Below are 22,239 nucleotides of genomic sequence, written 5' to 3' on the forward strand. Positions count from 1 at the left end.
TACGATGCTCATTATTTAGATAAAGAAACTTGAAGAGTTTAAACAACTTGACTGAGACTACAAAGCTTATTAGGAGTACAGGTTGGATACAAATTCAGACAGGATAGATGTGGAGTCAAACAGCCTAAATTCCATACTTAGCTCTTCAATTCTATGTAGTCACTCTCCTGTCCACAAAGAACTTACAGACCAATACCAGATTATTGATTCTCTTAGGTATGATTTGTGATTTCAAATAGCTAATCAAGACCAACCAAACTTCTGAACCTAGAATCGAATAAATACACATGACTAACCTAGCTCAGCCTTAACTCAAAACTGAGTTAAAGGTAACTTTGGGTAATTTCACCACAGGATAAAAACATTAATTTGTGTGTGTGTGTGTGTGTATGGGGGTACCCTAAAATATCTTTTTGAGGTTTATAGTGTCAGAACATAATACCAGTTTCTATTACATACAATTTTCCCTCCATTTCTCACTCCTTGATATAAATTTCCTGTGACTTTTTACTACATATTTTACTGTGTTCATTATTCTAGTAGAAGAATCATAGGTCCCATAATCCTGAGGAGAATGAAGTAATAGTGTCCTAGACACGTGTAGTTCCAAACAATTCTGGAACCTGGCTGTGAATGTTCTCACTTACTATCAAAATCTCACTGTTTTCTCCATATTCTACTATAGATTTTCATTCTCTGCAAACACTGAACTCTCGGGTCTGTGGGGCAGAGACTCCTTTCACTTGTATTGCTGCCATGCCGCTAAGGAGAGGTGGGAAGAGGTAAAAATATTGATACATTACCTCTCCTGGTCTGTATTTATGGATAGGTCAGACCGAGCAAGCTCTAGACCTTAGCGTGGATGCCAGTTGGAAGACCTTTGTGACAATACTACAGCCCCCAAAAGTTGAGAAACGCTGATAGCCTGAATTATTAATATAAGCAGTAGCAATAATGACAGAGTGGAGACAGATTTGGGGATATTTCAAAGCTAGACACTGCAGCTGAGTTCCAGTTAGCTGTGAGTGTGGAAGAATTCATGTGTGAATAAACAACAGTTTTTTTCCTTCTAAGTCAAACAGGGTGCAGCATATCCTACAGAACTACCGCTCTGTGAAATCACCAGGTGTCAACATAAAGGTAGCAAATTGAATTGGCTATGTCTTGTGTAAAAGAAGAGATTATCAAATCTTTTCTGTATTGTGATATTTCTTTTTCTTTTCTTTTCTCTTTTTTTTTTTTTTTCAGTTTTTGGCTGGGGCTGGGTTTGCACCTGCCACCTCCGGCATGTGGGGCTGGCGCCTTACTCCTTTGAGCCACAGGTGCTGCCCATGTATTGTGATATTTCTAATCTCTCTTGCTCACAATATCAACAGAGGTCTTTGTAAAAATATTGATTTAATTTATACTCCACTCCTTAAAAAGTTCTAAGGACTTCTTATTACCAACAGTGGGAAGTTCAAACGTCCTTCTTATGGAATACAAGAACTTTTACAATCAGCCTCCGTCAGAGCTCTCCGGATAACTTGCCTTGTCCCTTTCCACACCTACACTCTCCCTACATCCTACACTTCCTACCCTCCAGCCACTCAGAATTGCAGAGATTCTCTGAAGACACCAAGCAGTTTGAAATTCTTATAATGTAGCACATGCTGTGTCTTGTCAGTTTTCTTTTAACAATAACAAAATACCAAAGCCTGGGTAATTTATAAAAACAATAAATTTATTTCTCAGTCCTGGAGGCTGAAAGCATGGCTCCAGCACTTGGCAAGGCCTTTGTGCTGCAGCATCACATGGTGCAAGGCAAACAAGTGCACAGGACAGAGAGAGGCACCAGAGGCCAAACCTGCTTTATAATAACCCACCCTCGTGATAACTGCACCTGTGATATATGACATTACAATATTCATTTGATTGTCTCTTGTTAGGAGAGACTCCATCCTCTCTTATCAGGACCCCCCGACACTGTTGCATACACTTTCGGGGGGACACATTGAAACTATCACCTGCTATTCTCTATTTAAAATGACTTTTCTCTCTTTTTTCAGTGAAAGCCCCCATTCCCACTTGAAGTCCCATGTGGTCCCTATTGTGAAGCCTTTCTCATTTTCCCAGAGAGACTGACCACTTCCCTGCATTGAGCAGCCACACACCCATTGCTTACACCTGTTTCACATTGTATCACTTAGCACTTTGGAATGTTCTCACTCATTCGTGTTTCCATTTCTCTTGAAAACTAAAAACTCTTCCAGGTTAATGAATTTGCTTTATGCATTCTGTATTGTCAACACCTCTTATTGCAATAAAAGATGGTTAAGGAACGGAAAACTAATGAATAAATCTTGCCTCCTGCTTTACTTTTAGAACTCCTCATCTATGTAATGGCCATGAAAAAAGAATCGAGTTTGAGGGAGAAGGGAAAGATGCTATATTTTATGCCCTGTCATCTCCAGTCAGGATTTACTCTCCCTGTCTAGAATTCCCTACATAATCGTGCCATTGCAGAAACACATTTTCCTAAGATAGTGAAAGAGGAAGGAGAGAGAGGAAACCAAGAAATTCAGGGTTTTTTTTTTTTTTTCTCGAATTAGTCAGTTCTATCATTCCTGAGGGCCGAGTTCCATGGTTTTGGCCTTTTTCTCTTAAGCTCACTCAGAAAAAAATAACTTTTATAAAAGAAGAGTGGTCTGTGTCCCTAAGAGTGGATTTAACTTAGGTTAAGAATACCTTTTAGCAGCTGGCAGTTATATGTGCTCCAGTTCCCAGTTGACTGCAATTGCAACCAATTTCCTCGAGGGTGGTAGCTCATATTTACAACTTTAAACAGTTCATAGGGAGGGATCAGGACTTCCTTCCTGAGGGAGAAGTCTTGGACAGACGCACCCAGGCAGGTAAATATGGTAAATAGCGTCTGGTTCTCAAACTTCCGTGCCTCTTCTTTTAGGAGGGAGGTAGAGAGGAATTGGCCAAATCGCACAGTAGCACCGACGTAGGCTTTGAAGGGGACACCCTTTGCTTCGTGGTGTACTTGGTAACACAGACGATCATTCTCCCTGGTGACCTCCTTCCTCAGCAGCTGGATTGCTGTGGTCAGATAGTAGTGTAGATATTTGAAGTAGAATGAATGTTCATATTGCTGTGGGGTCTTGGCATCGTTGGCCAAGGCTTTACAAAAGTCAGAGCGAACATTGCTGTTCAATGTGTAGACCAGGAGAGCCACGGCATGTGGAATCGTCATGTTCTTGGGAAGAGTTTGTGGTTGGTTCATCCAGGTTAAGTGGGTTTTATGCCATATCCTGGAGTAGTTCTTATGGTCTTGTAGGTCTTTGGTGAAATAATCCCCTTGATTTAGTTTCTCCATGACCTGTTTGCTACAACCGTGGTACTGATCATCAAAAGATCCTGGTGCCAAGTCAAAGTTGATTTTTGTTGCATTCTATAAGAAGAGAACAATCTTGATTTTAATATTTCAGATCAAGCAGTGAGGTTGACAGAAGATTTGCTGTACCCTATAAGGACCAATAGTCTCCTCAAAATCAATATTTTATTTTATTTTTATTTTTTCTCAAAATCAATATTTGCTGCAATGAGTTTCACTCAAAATCATGGTATTGTTCCAGTCCTTCCTGCATCAGTACCTCTGCATCAGTGCTAGAGATTGAATTTGGTTTGACAAGAGTTACTGAAAGCTGAAAAATTCATCTCCCTAGGGAGAAAGTAACCCTTTTCATATCACTAAAATCATAGCATTTTTTCCATATTGAGTACTTTGAAGAAAAAATTAATAACGTTGCAGTTACATTATATTTTCTGTTTCTTTTGCTTTCTATTCTCTCATAAAGTGTACTAAGGAAGACCTCTTTTATGAGTGCTTAAAATCTACATTAAATCTCTGAAATTTATTAAAGAAAAACCTTAAGTGATAAGGAGCATTGGGTTTCCCAAGGAGGCCTCCCTCTCATCTATCCAGGTTCTAAAACAATTGAGATGAAAAAGAGACATATATCATTTTTCTTACTGAATGAGGAAAGGTTGCAGCAACATCTTTAGATCTGATGATGAGTGGTTTGTTAAGAATAAATTCCAGAAGGAGGCAGGTTTGCCTCCTCAGTTACAGGCAGTATTGGCCTGGGGCCTACCCAAGTAAGATTCTTGTCATGAAGAATCAGGCTAACTCCCAGGAGGAAAAAGAACAGAGCCAAACTCAACACACTCAGTTATGTTTTCCGACATTACTTACCACATACATTTTTCCACTCCAGGGGGAGTGGAGTGAGGACTGGATAATAGTCAAGAATGTGCCCAGGAAGGTCCCTCCTCTTGGAAAAAGACATTCTTTTCCAATGAGTGGCCCAATGAATATAATTCATTGACATCTAGTGTGTGCTAAACCGAAGTTAGTGATTTGAATGAAAGTTCACCACCCATCATCCATCCATCATTTAAAGCCATGTTTGCCTGATCTAAATCCCCAAACATTACTTTCTTATCAAAGAAATGATATTTTTAAAATAAGCAGTACTCATTAAGAAATATGTTAAAGGGTAAGATTCCATCCAGTCAATGTTAAGAATTTTGGAACTGGAACTCAAAAAATAAGACCTAAATCCAAGACCTGAACCATAAAATTCTGTGATAAACTATAGGAAAAACTCTTCTAGTTGGCCTAGGCAAAGAATTTATGACTAAGACCCCAAAGGCAAATACAGCAACAACAAAAATAAATAAGTGTGGCTTAATTAAATTTAAAAAGTTTTTGCACAGCAAAGGAAATAAGTGACCAGCTAAACAGATGACCTCCAGAATGGGAGAACATATTTGCAAACTATTCATCTGAGAAAGGATTAATTTCCAAAATCTACAAAGAACTCAAATCAGCAAGAGAAACAAAAAACAAGTAACTCCCATGAAAAAGTGAGCAAAATACATGAACAGTTTTTTCAAAAGCAGATATACAAATGAAAAACATGAAGAGAGACATATGAAAAACTGCTCAACATCATGTATCATTAGGTAAATGCAAATTAAAACCACAGTGAGATGCCACCTTACTACTATCAGAATGGCTATTATTAAAAACATCAAAAAACAGTAAATGTTGGCATGGATGGAGTGAAAAAGGAACACTTTTGGTGAGACTGTAAATTAGCAAAACCTCTGTGGAAAGCAGCATAGAGATTCCTGGAAGAACTAAAAGTGACTGACTTACCATTCAATCCAGCAATCCCATTACTGGGGATCTACCCAAAGGAAAAGACGTTATCATATCAAAAGACACCTGCACTTGAGTGTTTATTAAAGCACAGTTTACAGTTGCAAAGATGTGGATAAAGACAAGGTGGTGTATGTGTATATCCCATTGAGTACTACTCGGCTGTATAAAGCAATGAAGCAATTCACAGTAACCTGGATGGAACTGGAGTATCTCAGAAATGGAAAAGCGAATACTACAAGTTCTCACTAACAAGTGGATGCTGAACTGTGGGTACACACACGTCATATAGTGGTGTAAGGGACATTAGAACTAAGAAGAGGAGAGAGTAGAGGGGGGCTGAGGTATTACAAACTTACCTCTTAGTACAATATACACTATTCTGGGGACAGGTACACTAAAAGCCCCAACTTTATCATGATACAATGCACTCATGTAACATGAACACTTGTACCTCCTAATATTTTGAAATAAAAATTATATCAAAAAACCACCATTTGATATTTTTACTGTTATTTATGATAAGACATCATCTAGTTGTGTATAAACTAGAATAAATTTTAAGACTAATTAAATGATTCCAACCAATAACTCTTTTCAGCAGGTTTTAAAATAGGTCTACAGACAATGTAAGCTAAAACAAACCAAAAATACCATATGCTGTCAAATATCATGATGAACTCCAAAACCGTGTTAATGTATCACTAGATCTCAAATATGTATATTGTCATCTCTTAACATTAGGTTATTTTTCATTAGATAGAAATTTAAATTAGAACACGTATAACTTGAGCCTATCTGAATAATACAGTTTAAAGCCAAATAGACTTGATCCATTTGCATTATTTGTCCTAGGAAAGCAGTATTTTACTTAATTTTTATGGAGATCAAGAAAACCACACCACTAGCTTCCATAAAGCCAAATTTATAAAGAATTCTACAATTTTCGATCATTATTTGCAATGCTCTTCACTAACATTATTTGTTACAATGTCTGAATGAAATTAGATACCAAGTGCCTGAGGTTTGGGTCATCTAGAGGCTGTCCCCAGGTGGACGCTCTGTGACAGCTTTGCTGGTAAGGAGATCTTGGCTGCCCTTACCTCAGAGCTCTGTGTGGGTTTCTGCAGGGCACAAAGGAGGAGAAGGAGCCGCAGCGGCCCTCTAAGGAGCTGGATTTCCCTTGCAGAAGCAGCAGTAGCAGCAGTAGCTGGGAAGAGAATCCTCTTGCATCTGTTTATCAATGGACAGCATTTGTTTGTAATAAAAATACTCCTTTGTTCTTGCAGCTTCATCCTGAAATGAGTTCTCAGAATTCTCTTTTGGTGGTTTTCTTTGAGTGAATCTTAGCAGGAACCTTCTTTGCCTGTGTGGGTTCTGAAACTTCCGTTGACCCCTAATAACTACCAACTTTTCTGAGGAGAGACATCAATTCCAACTTCTCTGCAAAACCGAAACTTCTGTGAAATAGCCAGATATGCATACCAAATAAGGATTTCTAAAGTGAACCCAAGTTACTTTACAATAATAATAATAAAATGCCTATCTAGTGTGTATTCAAGGGAGTGCCAAAGTCCTGTTAAGTGTCAGACTCAGCAGTTTAGTGTTAACTGTCCCAGCCTGACAATGGGGCCAAAGGCATTATCTTGATCTCCAGGCTTCCACTGAGAATTAGATTGGCATGTGCAAAGCGGCTGGAAACATGCCACCTCCATGTGGGCCCTCTGCTGGCTCATCTGGTGCTGTTGATAGGCTCCGCTCAGGTCAGGGAGCAACACATTTTTTAGGGTTATTGTCAAACAGAAGGCTGTTTTCCCATGGCGCTTTTGAAACCCTCCAATCCAGAGATTGTGTCTCTGGGTTTAGAGCTCTTCCCTGCTTTTTCATCTTAAAAGATAAGGTTCTCTATCCACACTATTCCAGTCTACAGTGAATTCTAATGATAGCTGGGAGGAGACCTCCTATGTAGAGCTACCTTAAATCAAAAGTTGGGTCCAGTGTGCAAAGTTAATGCAGCACAGTGTTACTAAACACTTCCCTTCCAGTGTGAACATCCTTCCTCTATTCCCAACCCTTGGTATCCTTGTGTTTCTTGCAAGTATTTCCTATTTATACTTCTGGATTCATTATTTAACTATTACGATAAAGTAAATCCTGTTCTGGAAAATTCTGGGGGTTTTGGTACCCTAAATTTTTTAAAAATCTAAATATTGTGATGATCACAACAATTCTGTCACATTAATAAAAGTTTAGAGTATCTAGAAAGTGTAAAGGAGGAAACAAAATGACTAATAATCCATTACCCCCCCAAAGCCACTATTTAAATCTAGATTTTGGTTTTATGTTTATACACATACATATTTCAGGACTGAAATAATATGGTTTATAGTTTTGCATGCAGTTTTTCCTTAACATTTTAATGCACGCATGCCCCCATAAAATTTAATACCTGTGAAAAATTTAATACCCCCATAAAACATACTTTTTATTGTTGTACAATATTCCATAATGTAGTCGCCTCTAGTCAATGACATTACATGGCTGGATTCATGCATTGTTCTTTCTCAGAAACAGATTAATTAGTAAATAGAATTTGAACTCTGGAGAAAATACTTCAGTTTAATTCTTGGCTCTCTCATGTCCTAATGTTTGACCTTGGGCAAGGTATTTAATATCTCTGTTCCTCTGCTTCCTCACGTGTTGGATGGAAATAATAATTATACCTACATCATTGAAGTGTTGATACTTTCATAACCCTTACAGAAGCATCTGGCACCTAAAATTCTGTAATAAATAAAAACAATTATACAGAATTAATCTAAATTAAATGTCTTATTTAGCTTGTTTTCAACTCACTCTACAAATTTTTGTGGGTTTCTCCCATTTTTTTTTTTTTTTTTGAGACAGAGTCTTACTAAGTCACCCTCAGTAGAGTGCTGTTGCATCATATCTCACAGCAACCTCAAACTCCTGGAATTCTCTTGCCTCAGCCTCCCAAGTAGCTGGGACTACAGGCAACCATTACAATGCCCGGCTATTTTTTTTTTTTTTTGCAGTTTTTGGCCAGGCCGGGTTTGAATCTGCCACCTCTGGTATAGGTCAATGCCCTACTCCTTTGAGCCACAAGTGCCGCCCCTCAGCTATTTTTTTGTTGCAGTTGTCACTGTTGTTTAGCAGGCCCAGGCCGGGTTTGAACCCTCAGTGCACGTGGCCAGTGCTGTCACCACTGTGCTACTGGCACCAAGCTGGGGTTTCTCACAATTTTTAAGACACTGTTCCAGAAATGTGACCACTGATCAATGGAATACATATTTTTCTGATTTAAGGGCAACCACTAGCAGCATATAAAAATATCCCTTAAAATTAAAAAAAATGGCCAGGTGTGGTGGTGGCTCATACCCATAATCCCAGCACTTGGGGAGGCTGAAGCAGGAGGATTGCTAGAGCCCAAGAGTTTGAGGTTGTATTGAGATATGATCAGGCCACTGTACTCTGGCCTGCACAGCAGAGTGAGACCCTTTCAAAAAGAAAAAACAAGATTAAAAACATTTTTAAGATTCCTCGTTAGCAATGTGAGTTTGGAATATTGAGGTGTCATGAAAAGAACTAAAATTAGAATCTGAAAATTTGGATTCTATGTCTAGTTCTGCCCATAATACCGGCCGAGTTAACTTAAACAATGAGTTATCTGTGCTTGCTTGGCTTCCTTAACCTTATAGAATTGTCAAATTAAATAAGGTAACAATAATTTCCCTTTAGTGAGAGGTGCTGTTTCAAGACCCTTTGTGTAATATAGTATCTCAACTCACAGGACAATGATGAAAAGGAGAGATTTTAATCTTCCCTTTACAGATGTCTTTGCTGAGGCCCTGTGAAGTCAAAAAACTTTTCCATGATCATAGTCACTTTTTTTCTCTTCTGAAACCCACTGTAGAGTAGTATAACTAGAGGAGTATAAATGGCTTTTTATTAATATTATTATCTACAAAAGTACTGCTGATTTTTCCTACTGTGGCTGACACTTCCAACATAAGATCACTAGAGGGCAGCAGTATCCTTTGTGACTTTTCTATACTGGTCAGTCAAGGAGAGCTGAGAGCCAGGAAGGGGGCGGGCTGGAGAAAGAATCACCAGCAGTTAACAACTGGGGTGGGGAAAGGCCAGAGGTATGGTGGATATGTGGACACGTCTGAATTAAAATTAGTTTTTTTTTCTCATAATGTTAAGAGGCATTAAAAATCATCTTTTGCCTTGAGCACTCTTAAGGTAACCAAGAAATAATTTACATTAGCCATAGTTTGGGGTGTCCTCAGTTATTTGTTTGGTGATACCCAGTTCTTCAAAATGCAATCTATTAGTCCTGTCTTTTTCTTTTTTTTTTGAGGCAGAGTCTCACTCAGTCATCCTGGGTAGAGTGCTGAACTGTCATAGCTCACAACAGCCTCAAACTCTTGTGCTCAAGAGATTCTCTTGTCTCAGCCTCCCTAGTGGCTGGGGCTACAGGTGCTGCCCCAATGCCCGCTGTTTTTATACCACTTTCTTAATGTTTGATGTTGAACAAGGCCCCCGACCTCTCTGTTCCTCAGGTTTCTAACATCCCTGACACTTATGAATGTCAATTTTTGAATTTTTTTTTATAGGCAGATGTTTAAGAAGAGGTTCTGTTAATTTTCTAGACTCATTTTCTAGAATAAATTTGCGATCAGTTTTCTAAAGCTACTTTCACTAGCGGGCCCGGCCTAGGGAAGCAGTGTATCTTTTGCTACTAGCCTCAAGATTTGCCAATGACCCTTAGTAGTCCCTGTTTGGCTTTTTCGGACTTCAGATCTGTGTCGTTTTATTATAGATATGTTACTGTCAGAAGTCCTTGTAACCCACAGGAAACCCAGTTGGTAGTGACACCATACTTTGGTAGTTAGGATGAGTTTGAACATTTAAACTTGTGCGTTCTCCTTTATCCTCAACATTCTTTTTTTTTTCTTTTGGCTGGGGCTGGGTTTGAACCCACCACCTCTGGCATATGGGGCCAGCATGCTATCCTTTTGAGCCACAGGAGCCACTCAACATTCTTTTTTTTTTGGAGACAGAGTCTCACTTTGTCACCCTCAGTAGAGTGCTGTGACATCACAGCTCACAGCAACCTCCAGCTCTTGGGCTTAGGCAATTCTCTTGCCTCAGCCTCCCGAGTAGCTGGGACTACAGGCGCCCGCCACAAGAGCCGACTATTTTTTGTTGTTGTTGTTATAGTTTGGCCAGGGGCCAGGTTCAAACCCACCACCCTCTGCATATGGGGCTGGCGCCCTACTCAGTGAGCCACACGTGCTGCCCTATCCTTAACACTCTTAATAGAAGGAGCAAAGCTCCCTCCATTATTTCATATTTTTACAACTTTTTATTTAAATAAAATTTTGTACATACAGAAAATTTGCAAGAATAGTAGGAGTTCCCATATGCCCTGTCTACTTTCATCCATTGTTTATATTTTGCCTCAGTTGCTTTATTATTATCTCTTCTTGTTTCTAAACCACTCGTGGGCAAATTGCAGAAATTATGCCCCTTTACCTTTAAATACCCCAGCATTTATTTCATAAAAAAACAAAAGACGTTCTCTCACTGTCATTTATATAATACTGTTATCTAATCCCTAGTCCATATTCAAGTTCATTAGCTGTTCAGTAATAGCCTTTTATATCTCTTTTCCAGGATCACAATGTGCACTTAGTCAAGTCTATTTTGTTTGTTTAAACTACAGCACAGAATTTCCTCAGTGTTTATTTTGCCTTTTGAACTTGACATGTATGAAAATTATCAGTCACTTATTTTGTGGAATGTCTCTCAACTGGGGCTTGTCTATTATTTCTCGATGATCTAATTCAGATTACACAGTTTTGGCAGGGAAATCACAGAAGAGATGTTGTGCCCTTCCCAGGAGACATTTGCATCCATTTGTAGCAATAGTTATGAGATCAGTTGCTTCATTATGGTATCTGGTTACTTGTTTATACATGCATCTTCACATCATGTTATTTAACTTTTCTCATTATTCCTTTTAAGCATAGGATCTTAGTGTTGGGAAAGCACTTTGTTTTCCTCATCTCCCACTTGCTGTGAATCTCCTCCTCCACATTGTTGATGGAGTAACTTCTGCTGCCCGTGCCCACACAACAGTTAGACTTCAGTAAATGTTTACTGAATGAATGAATGAATGTTTCCAAGTCTCAGTAACTGGGCATCTCTACCACTTCAGGAAATCCTTTCATTGTGGGACAGATAGGACAGAATTCCTAGGAGCTCATGAGAGGCTCCGAGGCCCAGGCTTGCAGGCAAGATGTATGCCCAAGGACCATGGCTAGGTCTGTTCACATTTCTGGGGACACAATGGGCCATCAGAAGATCCAACATAACTCTGGGACCATCTCAACATTGGGATAGAGCAGGTGATTGAGAATACCAGGTAAGGGAGAAGCCATACATTCATGCCTTTTTTTTTTTTTTAATTGTTTGGGATTCACTGAGGGTACAAAGAATTAGGTTACACTGATTACCGTTGTTAGGTAAATTCCCTTTTGTAATTGTGTCCCGGCCCAAGAGGTGTGCCATATACCGTGACCCCCATTCCCCTCCTTCTATCTCTCATTCCCCTATCCTCCTCCTCATATTAGATCATCTACTGCCTTCATATTAGAATTGAGTACATTGGATTCTTGCTTCTCCATTCTTGTAATGCTTTACTAAGAAGAATGTGTTCTACCTCCATCCAGGTTAACATAGAAGATGTAAAGTCTCCATCCTTTTAATAGCTGAATAGTATTCCTTGGTATACATATACCACAGCTTATTAATCCATTCCTGGGTTGGTGGACATTTAGGTTGTTTCCACGTTTTAGTGATTGTAAATTGAGCTACAATAAACAGTCTAGTGCAAATGTCCTTATGGTAAAAGGATTTTTTTTTTTTTTCTTCTGGGTAGATGCCTACTAATGGGATTGTGGGATCAGATGGGAGGTCTAATTTGAGTTCTTTGAGGGTTCTCCATACTGCCTTCTGAAAAGGTTGTATTTTTGGCAGTCCCACCAGCAGTGTAAAAGTGTTCCCTTCCTTCCACATCCATGCATCTGCCACTTTGAGACTTGGTGATATGGCCCCTTCTCACTGAGGTTAGGTGATATCCCAGGGTGGTTTTGATCTGAATTTCTCTGAGGATCAGGGATGATGAGCATTTTTTCAAATGTTTGTTAGCCATTCATGTGTCTTCATCAGAGAAGATTCTGTTTATATCTCTTGCCCAGAGGTAGATGGGATTGTTTACTCTTTTTCTGTTGATTAATTTGAGTTCTTTGTAGATTCTAGTTATCAATCCTTTGTCAGATTGATACCATGCAAATATTTTTTCCCATTCTGAAGGTTGTCATTTTGCTTTACTTGTTGTGTTCTTAGCTGTAAAGAAGCTCTTCAGCTTAATTAAGTCTCATTTGTTCACTTTTGTTGTTGTGATGGCTCCTGAAGTCTGTTATAAAATCTTTCCCCAGTCCAACATCATCAAGAGTTTTCGCCACACTTTATTCTAAGATTTTTATAGTTTCTTGTCTTAGATTTAAGTCTCTTAGCCATCTTGAGTCAATTTTTGTAAGGGGTGAAGGTGTGTGCGAGTATCAGTCTTTTACATGTGGTTATCCAGTTCTCCCACCATCATTTGTTGAATAGGGATTCTTTTGCCCACTGTATGCTTTTGTTTAGTTTATCAAAAATCAGATGGCACGTAGAGACTGGTTTCACCTTTTGGTGTTCTATTCTGTTCCATATATCTATGTCTCTATTTTTGTGCCAATACTATGCTGTTTTGATATTGTATTTGTTGAGCATAAGCTCTGTGTAAGGCCCTGGCAATTCAGCATTAACCAAGCAGCTGATGGTTCCAGCTCTCAAGGAACTTGGAAATGTGCAGTTTTGAAAGTCAGCCCATAGGTCACAGGGCCCTAGCAGTTAGGAGGACATTCTGGCAAAGCTCCATTTCCCAAAGAAAAATACTTGTTGGATTAATTAGCTAGAGAATAGGAACTAAAATTGAGGCATAAGTACTAAGACTTTCACTTTTTAATTAAGTAGAATAGAAGCTCTAAAATTTTCCAGATGGAGAACTGAGGAACCTGGAAGTGATTTACATTTCTAGGGAGGGGCTGTGGTCCCAGAGGAGTCCGAGGCCAAGTTCCTGGATGAAGAGAGCTGCAAAGCCAGGGCCCTGGACCTGAGGCCCTCAAGGCTGAGGTCATGCGAGGCTGTGCGTGAGGCAGTCTGGACACAGGGCAGGACTGAGTGTTCCAGAGGGGGACTGAGCGGGCTCATCCATGGGAAACAGGATGGCAGAAATGGGGGAGACAAAACAAGGGCAGAGCAGCAGCATCACATGAGCCTCTCTGCAGCCTCATTCTATGAGGTTTCTTACATTTCTGTTTTTTGGATTTAAAAACCGTGTTTCTGTGTGTGTATGCACATATGCATGTGGTATGTGACACTATAGCATTTGGGGTATTGAAGTATTGCTTCACAATTTGAAATTTTCTATTGTGCCACGTTCCTGAATTTTTCCCACTTTGGCATTTTTTGCTTGAATCCCTCGTTGTTTCTTGGGTACATTGAGTTTGATTAGAAGAATGTATGGGTGGTTGTAGGTTCAGTTCTGCCATTGCGTTAGCTCCCTCACTTAATTTGAAATTAGGATACTTCTCTTTGGCATGATGGTGTACAATATAGTCAATAATCCTTTCTTTGTACATATCTATTTTGTTCATTAAGATACAATGACCTGGAAGGCTTTTTATCGGGTTTATGCCTGCACCCTGCGTAGTCAAATCTTTCCTTTTATTTCTACATGGCATGTCTGTTCTCCCCCGGGCATGGGGGGTATCGTTCAGGGGGGTGGATCTTACTTTTCTCCTGATGGATCATACTGAGTATGCTTTGTGCAGCTTGAAAGTCTACCTCTTCAGGCTTTCTTTTAACCTATTACTGTACCATAGATCCATATGATGGCTCTTACCCCATTTCCTACTACCCTGAGATCACAAACCACTCTCTAGAAATAGAACTAACTGTTAGCATCTTCAGTTCTGATGTACTTGAATCATTTGTACCTTCTGTCGACCACTCAAACTTGATGGCCATGCTTCTCTACTAAGGTATTGTCTCTGTGAAGTCTGGTCCCACTGTCTCGCTGTGCTGGGGTGTGGGGAGAATGAGCCAGCTTCTAAAGGATTGGGGTGGGGACAGAGAATAATAAACGGCTCTAAATTGATGCTATAGCTGTTTTCTTCTTAGGTTCTGTGAGGATCTGAAGTCAAACCTGTTCCACTAACTTGAAGGTTAATTTTCCTTCAAAAAATTCTCATTTCCTTGAGAAATTAATATTATACTTAGAAATATACTGGTCATAGTCTTATAAAATCCATAATCTTAGCCTTACGCTAATAAAGCACTTGCTCTCCCCTTGTTCACGTCACTTCACCCCAAAAGTAATAACATGTCAAATAACACTTATTATATCAGTTTCATATCACTTCAATCTATTCACTGTGATTTGTGATTTGGAATAATCTCTACAGTGGAGGCCAAATCTCCCCCACTGATCTTTTCTAATACTTGAAGATATGAAGATGCTATTGGGTTCTTTCGAGTTTTCCCTTTCCAGACTCAACATTCTGACTCTGATCCTCAGAGGGCACAGTTCCCAGACTCCATATCATCCCGGCCATCTTCCTCTTTCTGAATTCCAGGAAGTCAATGGCCCTTTTAAGATGTAGCAACAGTACACTCCATGTGCGTCTAATCTGTGGGACTAAAGGCTTCTTTTGTTCTAAATATTCTCCTTCCATTGATGCAGCCTAATGTGAGGCAGCTTTTATGGCCAATATGCCATTCTTTATCTACTGATTTTGCACCTATTAGAAGTAATAAGTCATTTTCATATGAACTTCCATTAGTAAGTTTCAGATAGGGAAGTCTCAGATCTTACCAATTCTATGTACCTGCAAATTTGAAGTACATTTATCAAGCCCAATTTTAGAATCTTGCATTTATGCATCTTAAACCTCTCTATTTTAACCTGTCAAATACTTCATGCGACCTGATATGAAGGACATGAGCAATAACTCTTGGTTTTGTTACATGTAAAAAACCGGAATGCTACTTTTTTTCTATCTTCATTCCAAACATGAAAATATTAAAAGTAGCACAGGATTAAGTAGAGATTGCTGGGCATGACACTTTTAGGAATTTCCTTTTAGGTTAAAAATGATACATTTTAAAGTTCTCCTTAGTTATGGATCAACCAGGTCGTTGTTTAATCAAGTTCGAGCACCTATGACTCTGCTAACATCTTAACAGGGATTTCAACTGACTGAACACTACTAAGAAGTTTGTATGTCCTCAAATAGGTCATGCGTCCTTCATTCACACATAATTCATACCTTTTAATCTTAGATAAGTTTAATAATGTATGTTCCCTATCTGGAATCTAGGCATTGGAAATTGCTAGCCGTTTCTGAATCATTCCACTTAGGATGTAGAAACCTTAAGAGTATGTCATATTTATCCTACAGTGAAAAAAAGCCATCTCATTTACAAAATCATAAATTTGCTTGAAGCCATGAAAGAGCCAAGGTCACAAGACAACCAGGAGACTGACTTTCAAAAGGTGACAGTCCCTCTGCAGAGAGATGGGGCTTATAATTGCTTCATCTTTTTTGAAGTAGAGGAGGAAAGCCAGCTGCTGTGAAAGGGGGTAAAAAGCAAAGAATTTTAGCAAGTTCTTAAAGGGCAAATGTAGACTAGTGAGACAGTTTAGAATCTTCTGGAGACGCAGACTCAAGGAGAAGGGACACTGATTCTCCAGCCCTTTTCCAGGAGCCCCCCAGTGGGTATTCACAAGAAAGATGGGACAGGAGACCTGAGAGATTCCCTCTCAGAGCTGACAGCAGGTCACACGCCCACCCTGTTCGGACTCTGCTCTTGTGCCCTGGGGAGGGACAGGGACAGCAGTCTGGTTCCTGAGCCTGTGGTGTTATCTAGTGGGGGTCTGCTGCCACGGGGGAAGAGGCAGGAAGCTCTCCAGGCAAAACCCTTCTTAGATACAAGGCAGGGTTTGGTAAGGAGGCTGAGAAGGGTCGATGGTGGGGGGAGGAGGACTGAAACAGCTACATCCAAAGGCCCAGGCCCAAGAGCCCCTCCTGGGCTTAAGGCTGTACCAGGAGGATCAAGAACCCCCTTCCCGCCCCGCCTCACAACAAGCCTAGCGGCAGGCCACAAACAAGCCACACCAGGGCACCGCAGAGGGAGGCACACTGCTGTGCCGGTGGAGAGGCAGCCCGGCCACCCACCCCACGCCTGCAGTGCCGGCACACAGGGCCGGCCTGCGAGTGGGACAGAAACACCGAGGAAAGCCCTCAGGTACCTCAGACCCCACCCAGACACCGAGTAACAGCAGTCCACAGCTGGAGGGATCTGAAGTTGTGGTGCACAGACAACAGCCGGAGCAAACCCAGACCCAAACCAGCTCAGCTGCTGACCGGACAGACTCCGTTCTCAGCACTCGCTGCCTGTCAGAAGATGACGTGTGCCTTCACTGTTTTTCTACACCAGCGTTCAATCAGAAATTACGACACACACATGAGAACAAGAAAAACATTCTGTTGTCAAGAGACAGAGCAATCCACAGCAATCTGCTCAGAGGCCGTCCCGACGCTGCAGCCGGTAGACAGCGTTGCTTCTGCTTAACACGTATCTCGGCGCTAGTCCTGTGGGTCATGTCAATGTAACAGTTGTGGTCTCATCATTTTAGTATAGTTACTTTGTTCTAGAACTTGACATCTTTTTATTGTTAAAGCTTAGGGCCCACGAGGCTGAGAGGAGAGAACTTGTGCTTTAGACGGGCAGATTGAACTTCCCAAGTGAGCTCCAGGGACCCCTAAGTTCCTGGTGCTTTCAGCAGCCAGTGTGCTGGAGTGAACCGGGAGAGCACGGGCTCGGGAGGAAATGAGCAGTGTTTGGAGGGTTTACGGTCTTGGTCTTGTTGACTCAGTGGACTTCTGTTCAGTTTATGATTGTTATTCTTAGAGCTTTCCTTTTTCTACTTGTAAATATGATTCTCCTGATCCACCACCTACTGATAAGCTGGCACTTTGCACAGCGAGGATGACTGTTGTGCTGTTTTTTGTCCTGAGCAGCAACACAGTGATGAACAATCTCATTGCCTTATCCCCTTTATTTCCATTTTTGGTCAGATCTACTCCCTTGTTTTTACCAATAAGTTTGTGGGTCATGATCCCACAAAAAATCATATTCTGCGCCTGATTGAATATGCCATTCAGGTTACACAAACACCTCAGGGGCATTTTCAGAATGTAAACTCTGTGACGGCAGAAACTTTATCTTCCATCTTCCGCTCTGTAACCTGTGCTTGTCACAGTGCCTGTCACCTGGGGAGGCCCTCAATATATTTTCGTTGAATACATTTTCTATGATTGCAAATGCCTTTATGCTTGCCAAATGACACGCTAATGATTTTCTAATAAAATTATTTTCTGAGTAAGTATCTCACTCTGTTGCCCGAGGATAGAGTGCTGTGGCATCAGCCTCGTATATGGCAACGTCAAACTCCTGTGTTCAAGTCATCCCCCTGCCTCAGCCTTCCCAATAGCTGGAACTACAGGTGCACGTCACATAGTCTGGCTAAGTTTTCTCTTTTTAGTAGAGACGGGTCTTGCTTTTGCTCAGGCTGGTCTGGAACTCCTGAGCTCAAGCAATTCTCCTGCCTTGGCCTCCTAGAGTATTAGGACTACAGGTATGAGCCACTGAAGGGGCCCACCCCTTTTTCTAATACATTCTTAATTGATCCTTCCAATGATTTTGTGGGTAGGTATTGTCCCACTTTTATGATGAGCACATCCAGACTCAGATAGTTAAGCACCCTTGTCCAATGTGGGTCAGGCAACACAAGCAAACAAAAGATTCAAACTGAGTTTTCTGACTCCAGTCAATGTTTATTTGCTTTAAACTACCCTGTGTTAGAAGGCTGGAGGTGATTCTCTAAAAGAGTGACACTAACAGCAGGAAGTAATATTTACTGAACACTTTCTATGTGTCAGATATTGTGCCGAATACCATTTTATTGCATTTAATTCCACATCATCCTTTCTGATAATGTATAATCTTTGCTCCAAGTTACTGGTGAACTGAGGATTACAGTAACTGTAATAACTTGCAGCCTTCTTACTTAGTTTCTGTCACTTCTTCTTCTCCAAATCCTTTATTAGGGTGAGATGAGTGGAAAGGTGTTTTGGCCCTTTGTCCTTACTCCTCTGACTTGCATTGGTGCCCACATGTGCTCTGAATTTTATTTCCCTGAAGTGATAGTACAAGCCTGTTTCTTTTTTATCTGGCAGACTTTTCTAGGTTTGATCCTGGTCCCTATAAAACTGTGGGACCTGCAGGCTCCTTTCTGACTCCACTTCTTGGAACTTGATAAGAGTTTATCAAGTTCATAAACCCTCATGTGTAGAGTTTATGATTCTCTGCTCTAGCCAAGATGATTTCTAGACACAGTTTTGCATCTCTCAGCCAGCCCTCTTGATGCTTACTTCTTGATGGCATGATGTTTCTCAAGTCCTACATGGTCATAGGACACAGTTGTTTTAGAAGACAGGCAGATCTGAGCTTCAGTCCTAATTCTACTTTTTCTAGTCTGGTGACTTAGAGCATATTGCCTGACTTTTCTGGGCCTCAGCTTATGCTTTGGAAAATGCAACTAACATTATCCACCTCCGATGGCCATGAGTAGGGACTGAGCAAAATTGGTAAAGTCTTTAGGACGGTGTCTGTTATATAGTGAGTGCTCCACGCTGTTTGTATTGCTATGATTGTTATTGCTGAGGAGTTTGGCTATGCCAAATTGATCTCGTTGGAGTTCTTAGCCCTATAGGCTAATTATTGGATCAAACCAGTCACAGCCATCTATTTACATAATAGTTTCCAGACACATGTACCTCACTTTCCATATGTCCATGTTTTTAGTTTTATTCAATCAATTGATCATCTGCTTAGCAATGAACTTGGAGAGTGTGATACAGGGAAAAGAGATTTAAGTATCAGATGAGAGACTGGTAGGATTTTATTTTTCAATTTTAAATTGTATAATTCCTTTAGGTTGCAGCTGCTTAACAGTTTTTAGTTGCTCACTTTTCTTTTTTGTTTAAGCAATCCTGAATGTTGTAAGGACTATTCCTTTTATAAGAGAAGAAAGTATCCATGAGCTATTTTGTAAATCTTGCAAATAAATACTTTGTGAATTCAATGTGTGATTAATACATTTAGTTGTAACAATGTCAATTGAAAGATAACATGCCAGTGTCTAAAGTAGAGGGCAGAAAGAATGACATTTTAGCTGAAATGGAGCCGGTTTTATGGACTTAGTGTAGGGTTTCATTGCTTCATTAATAATTTTTTTCCGGAATTAAAAAAAATATGCCTTTAAATGTTGTTTCAGGCTGGAAGATCTTTGGGTAGAGCTTTAATTGCTGTCAAGGAAAACACAATTTTCCAGCCAACTTAGCATAACCACACAGTCCTACATTCACGTAAGTTGTGTACAGAAGCAGAACTGTACTGTAATATTGAGAAGGAAAGTTTTGGTCAAGCTGGTGCCTCTGGATCTTGACTGTAGTTACATAAACACTGAAATTTTGTGACTAATGGCTGGGAAAACAGCTACTCACATCGAAAGTTCACCTTTAGCATTGTGTGCATATGGGCCTAGCAGAACAACTTACTCACTATTATATAATTTTCTTGATAATCTGCATTGTCAGAAGAGGTGGGCAGCTAAGGAAATAATTTTTCTCAGTTGCTCAGGGGTGCCCGGCCTTCCCAAAGCTAAACAGGAGTAGACTTCCAGAGCATAGCTAGGGATGACTCTTAAAAGTCAATTATTTGCAGAAAAGATTGTGCAGTGATTTTCACATATCAGGGTACACACATACATATGAGTGGGGTAGAAGCTGAATGGGCTGACACAGGATTCCCGTTCACCTGGGAGGAAAGGGTGGTGGGGACAGGTGGGCAAAGGAAAGGAAATGAGAGACACAGAAAAACAAACTGGATTTAATATTTTACCTTGAATTAGTTCTTTGTATGATGACGAATCTCCCGTTCTCAGATTTAGTTTAAAAGTAGTGGATTTTTAGAAAACACAGAGATACACAAGTTAGTATATTTTCACATTTCTGTATATAGCATATAAAAAACTCCTGTTTTAATGATCTGTGATAAAAGTTAAAACAAACAAATGGGGAAGTGATTTACAATTTGCTAACAAGTGGTTGATGTGTGTTCTTTTTACAAATTCTGTATCAAGAAGCATGTAATGGTGTGGATAAAAATACACAGCCTTGCTGAAAAACTCTTTTAATACATGTTTTGTTTTTCACTCACACGCTAACTATTCACTTGGGGTTCCAAAATTCTTATTGTTACTCAATTTACTCGTCATCATAACCTAAAAAATAGTTAGAACAGACATCATTAGCCCTATTTTCCAGGTAAGAAAACTGAGGGGAGGTAGGCTCAGTGACTTTGTGAAGTAACTCATAGCTGGTACAAGTTAGGACTAGATGCAAGACCTGTGTTTACAGCCCAGCATCCGTGAGCCCCGTCTGGTTTCTGTACATCATATGAACCACAGCAAAACAAAATGTCTAATACGTGCTCATATTAGTTTACACCTAAGCTTGTGAGACACAGAGATGAAAGCGTAAGAGAAACTTCATTTGTTGTTTTCTTTCTTGTCAAACTCTTAGTTATCTATTTGCTTTTGACCACATCGAACTCACAACTCAGAGCTATGCTTACAATAAAACCTCAGGAATTAAATCCATTAATAAATTCCAAGCCCTGAATATTCCCTCAGGTATATGTTCTCTGTGCATTAATTAAGGAAGAGTTGAGGGACAGGCCTGAAATGCATGAGTGTTGCTTCTTACTTAATTTTATTCTGTGATGACTCAAGCATTTAACAGCACAGTTCTAATCATTGCCTTAATTGACCATCCTCACACGCTCACTTTCTCTGTCCCAGGGTACCTAACTTCCTTCAGCCTCTTTCTGTATCTTAACATATTGTATAATCTTCTCCCTGTTCTGGGTGGAAGGGGCCAACAGCCAGAAGTGTTTGCCCCTCTAGTTATAGATAAGAATCACAGGATTTTAAGGTTCGAAGGTTCCTCTGGTCTGACAGTCAGACCAGGAATTCCTTTTTCTTTGCCCCTGCCATGTGGTGCCGTCCCCATGTTTAAAAGTGTCCCACGAGGAGAAGTTTGCCCAGCAGACATTTTCAGCTGGAACTTCTCTCTTAGATTTTCTATTCGTTGAACCAAAGATATTTTATGCTTTTTATCTTTTGGTTGCATTTCTCCTCTTAGGACAATGTAAGTCTTTTTTCTTTCCACACGTGAGATATTTGCAGGTTTGTACCTAGAGGCACGTGCCTTCTCTGCTCCAAATGAAACAGTAATTTCTTTTGCCACGGATCATGGAGCTTAGTTTTAAGTCCTGTTCCTTTTTGTGGTTATTCTCCTCTGGATACAGTGCCCCTGATCTCCAGAGCTCATCTCCGGCTGTAATATAGAGCCATGAAGTGAGCAGGGTATAGATGACCATTCTGATGTAAGAGACACAAACACTGGAGGTTTCCCAGTGGATTGGTGAGAAGATTACAGCTTCAGGAGAGGTCACACAGTTGAAGGGCTCCACCCCTTGAATTGTGACCCTCTTTTGTTCTAGTGGCTGGACCACAAGGAGAAGATAGGAAAAGGGGTACTGAGACTAAGTCCCAATTCAGCTTGGAAAACTGTGGGTGGAGCTGGAGGTGATTGACATTTCACGCCTTTTTAGGAAGGCATGAGTGTTCCAACCCATCTTCCCAAGAGTGCGCAGCCAATGGCGAGTTGCGGAAACAAAGCAAAAAGTGTCTCCATCAACTG

General features: G+C 40.3%; 1 protein-coding gene across 2 annotated transcripts in view; it reads right to left on the minus strand.

The window, feature by feature from the left end:
• The window catches only part of ART4 (ADP-ribosyltransferase 4 (Dombrock blood group)), a 15,780-nt gene extending 9,140 nt beyond the window's left edge, over nucleotides 1–6,640 (minus strand). The window contains exons 1-2 of one of the 2 annotated variants that reach the window (XM_003797787.3): nucleotides 6,316–6,640; nucleotides 2,728–3,436 (exon numbers count right to left, since the gene is read on the minus strand). In XM_003797787.3, the coding sequence (XP_003797835.2) occupies nucleotides 2,728–3,436; nucleotides 6,316–6,507 (901 nt within the window). In that variant the 5' untranslated portion in view covers nucleotides 6,508–6,640. Of the gene's footprint in view, nucleotides 1–2,707; nucleotides 3,437–6,315 lie in introns of those variants that run through there. The other variant, XM_023517904.1, reaches the window with a different exon arrangement.
• Nucleotides 6,641–22,239: the final 15,599 nt, after the last annotated feature.

This window comes from Otolemur garnettii, unplaced genomic scaffold, assembly GCF_000181295.1.
Source record: "Otolemur garnettii isolate 467f Iridium unplaced genomic scaffold, OtoGar3 scaffold00124, whole genome shotgun sequence".
Lineage (NCBI taxonomy): Eukaryota > Metazoa > Chordata > Mammalia > Primates > Galagidae > Otolemur > Otolemur garnettii.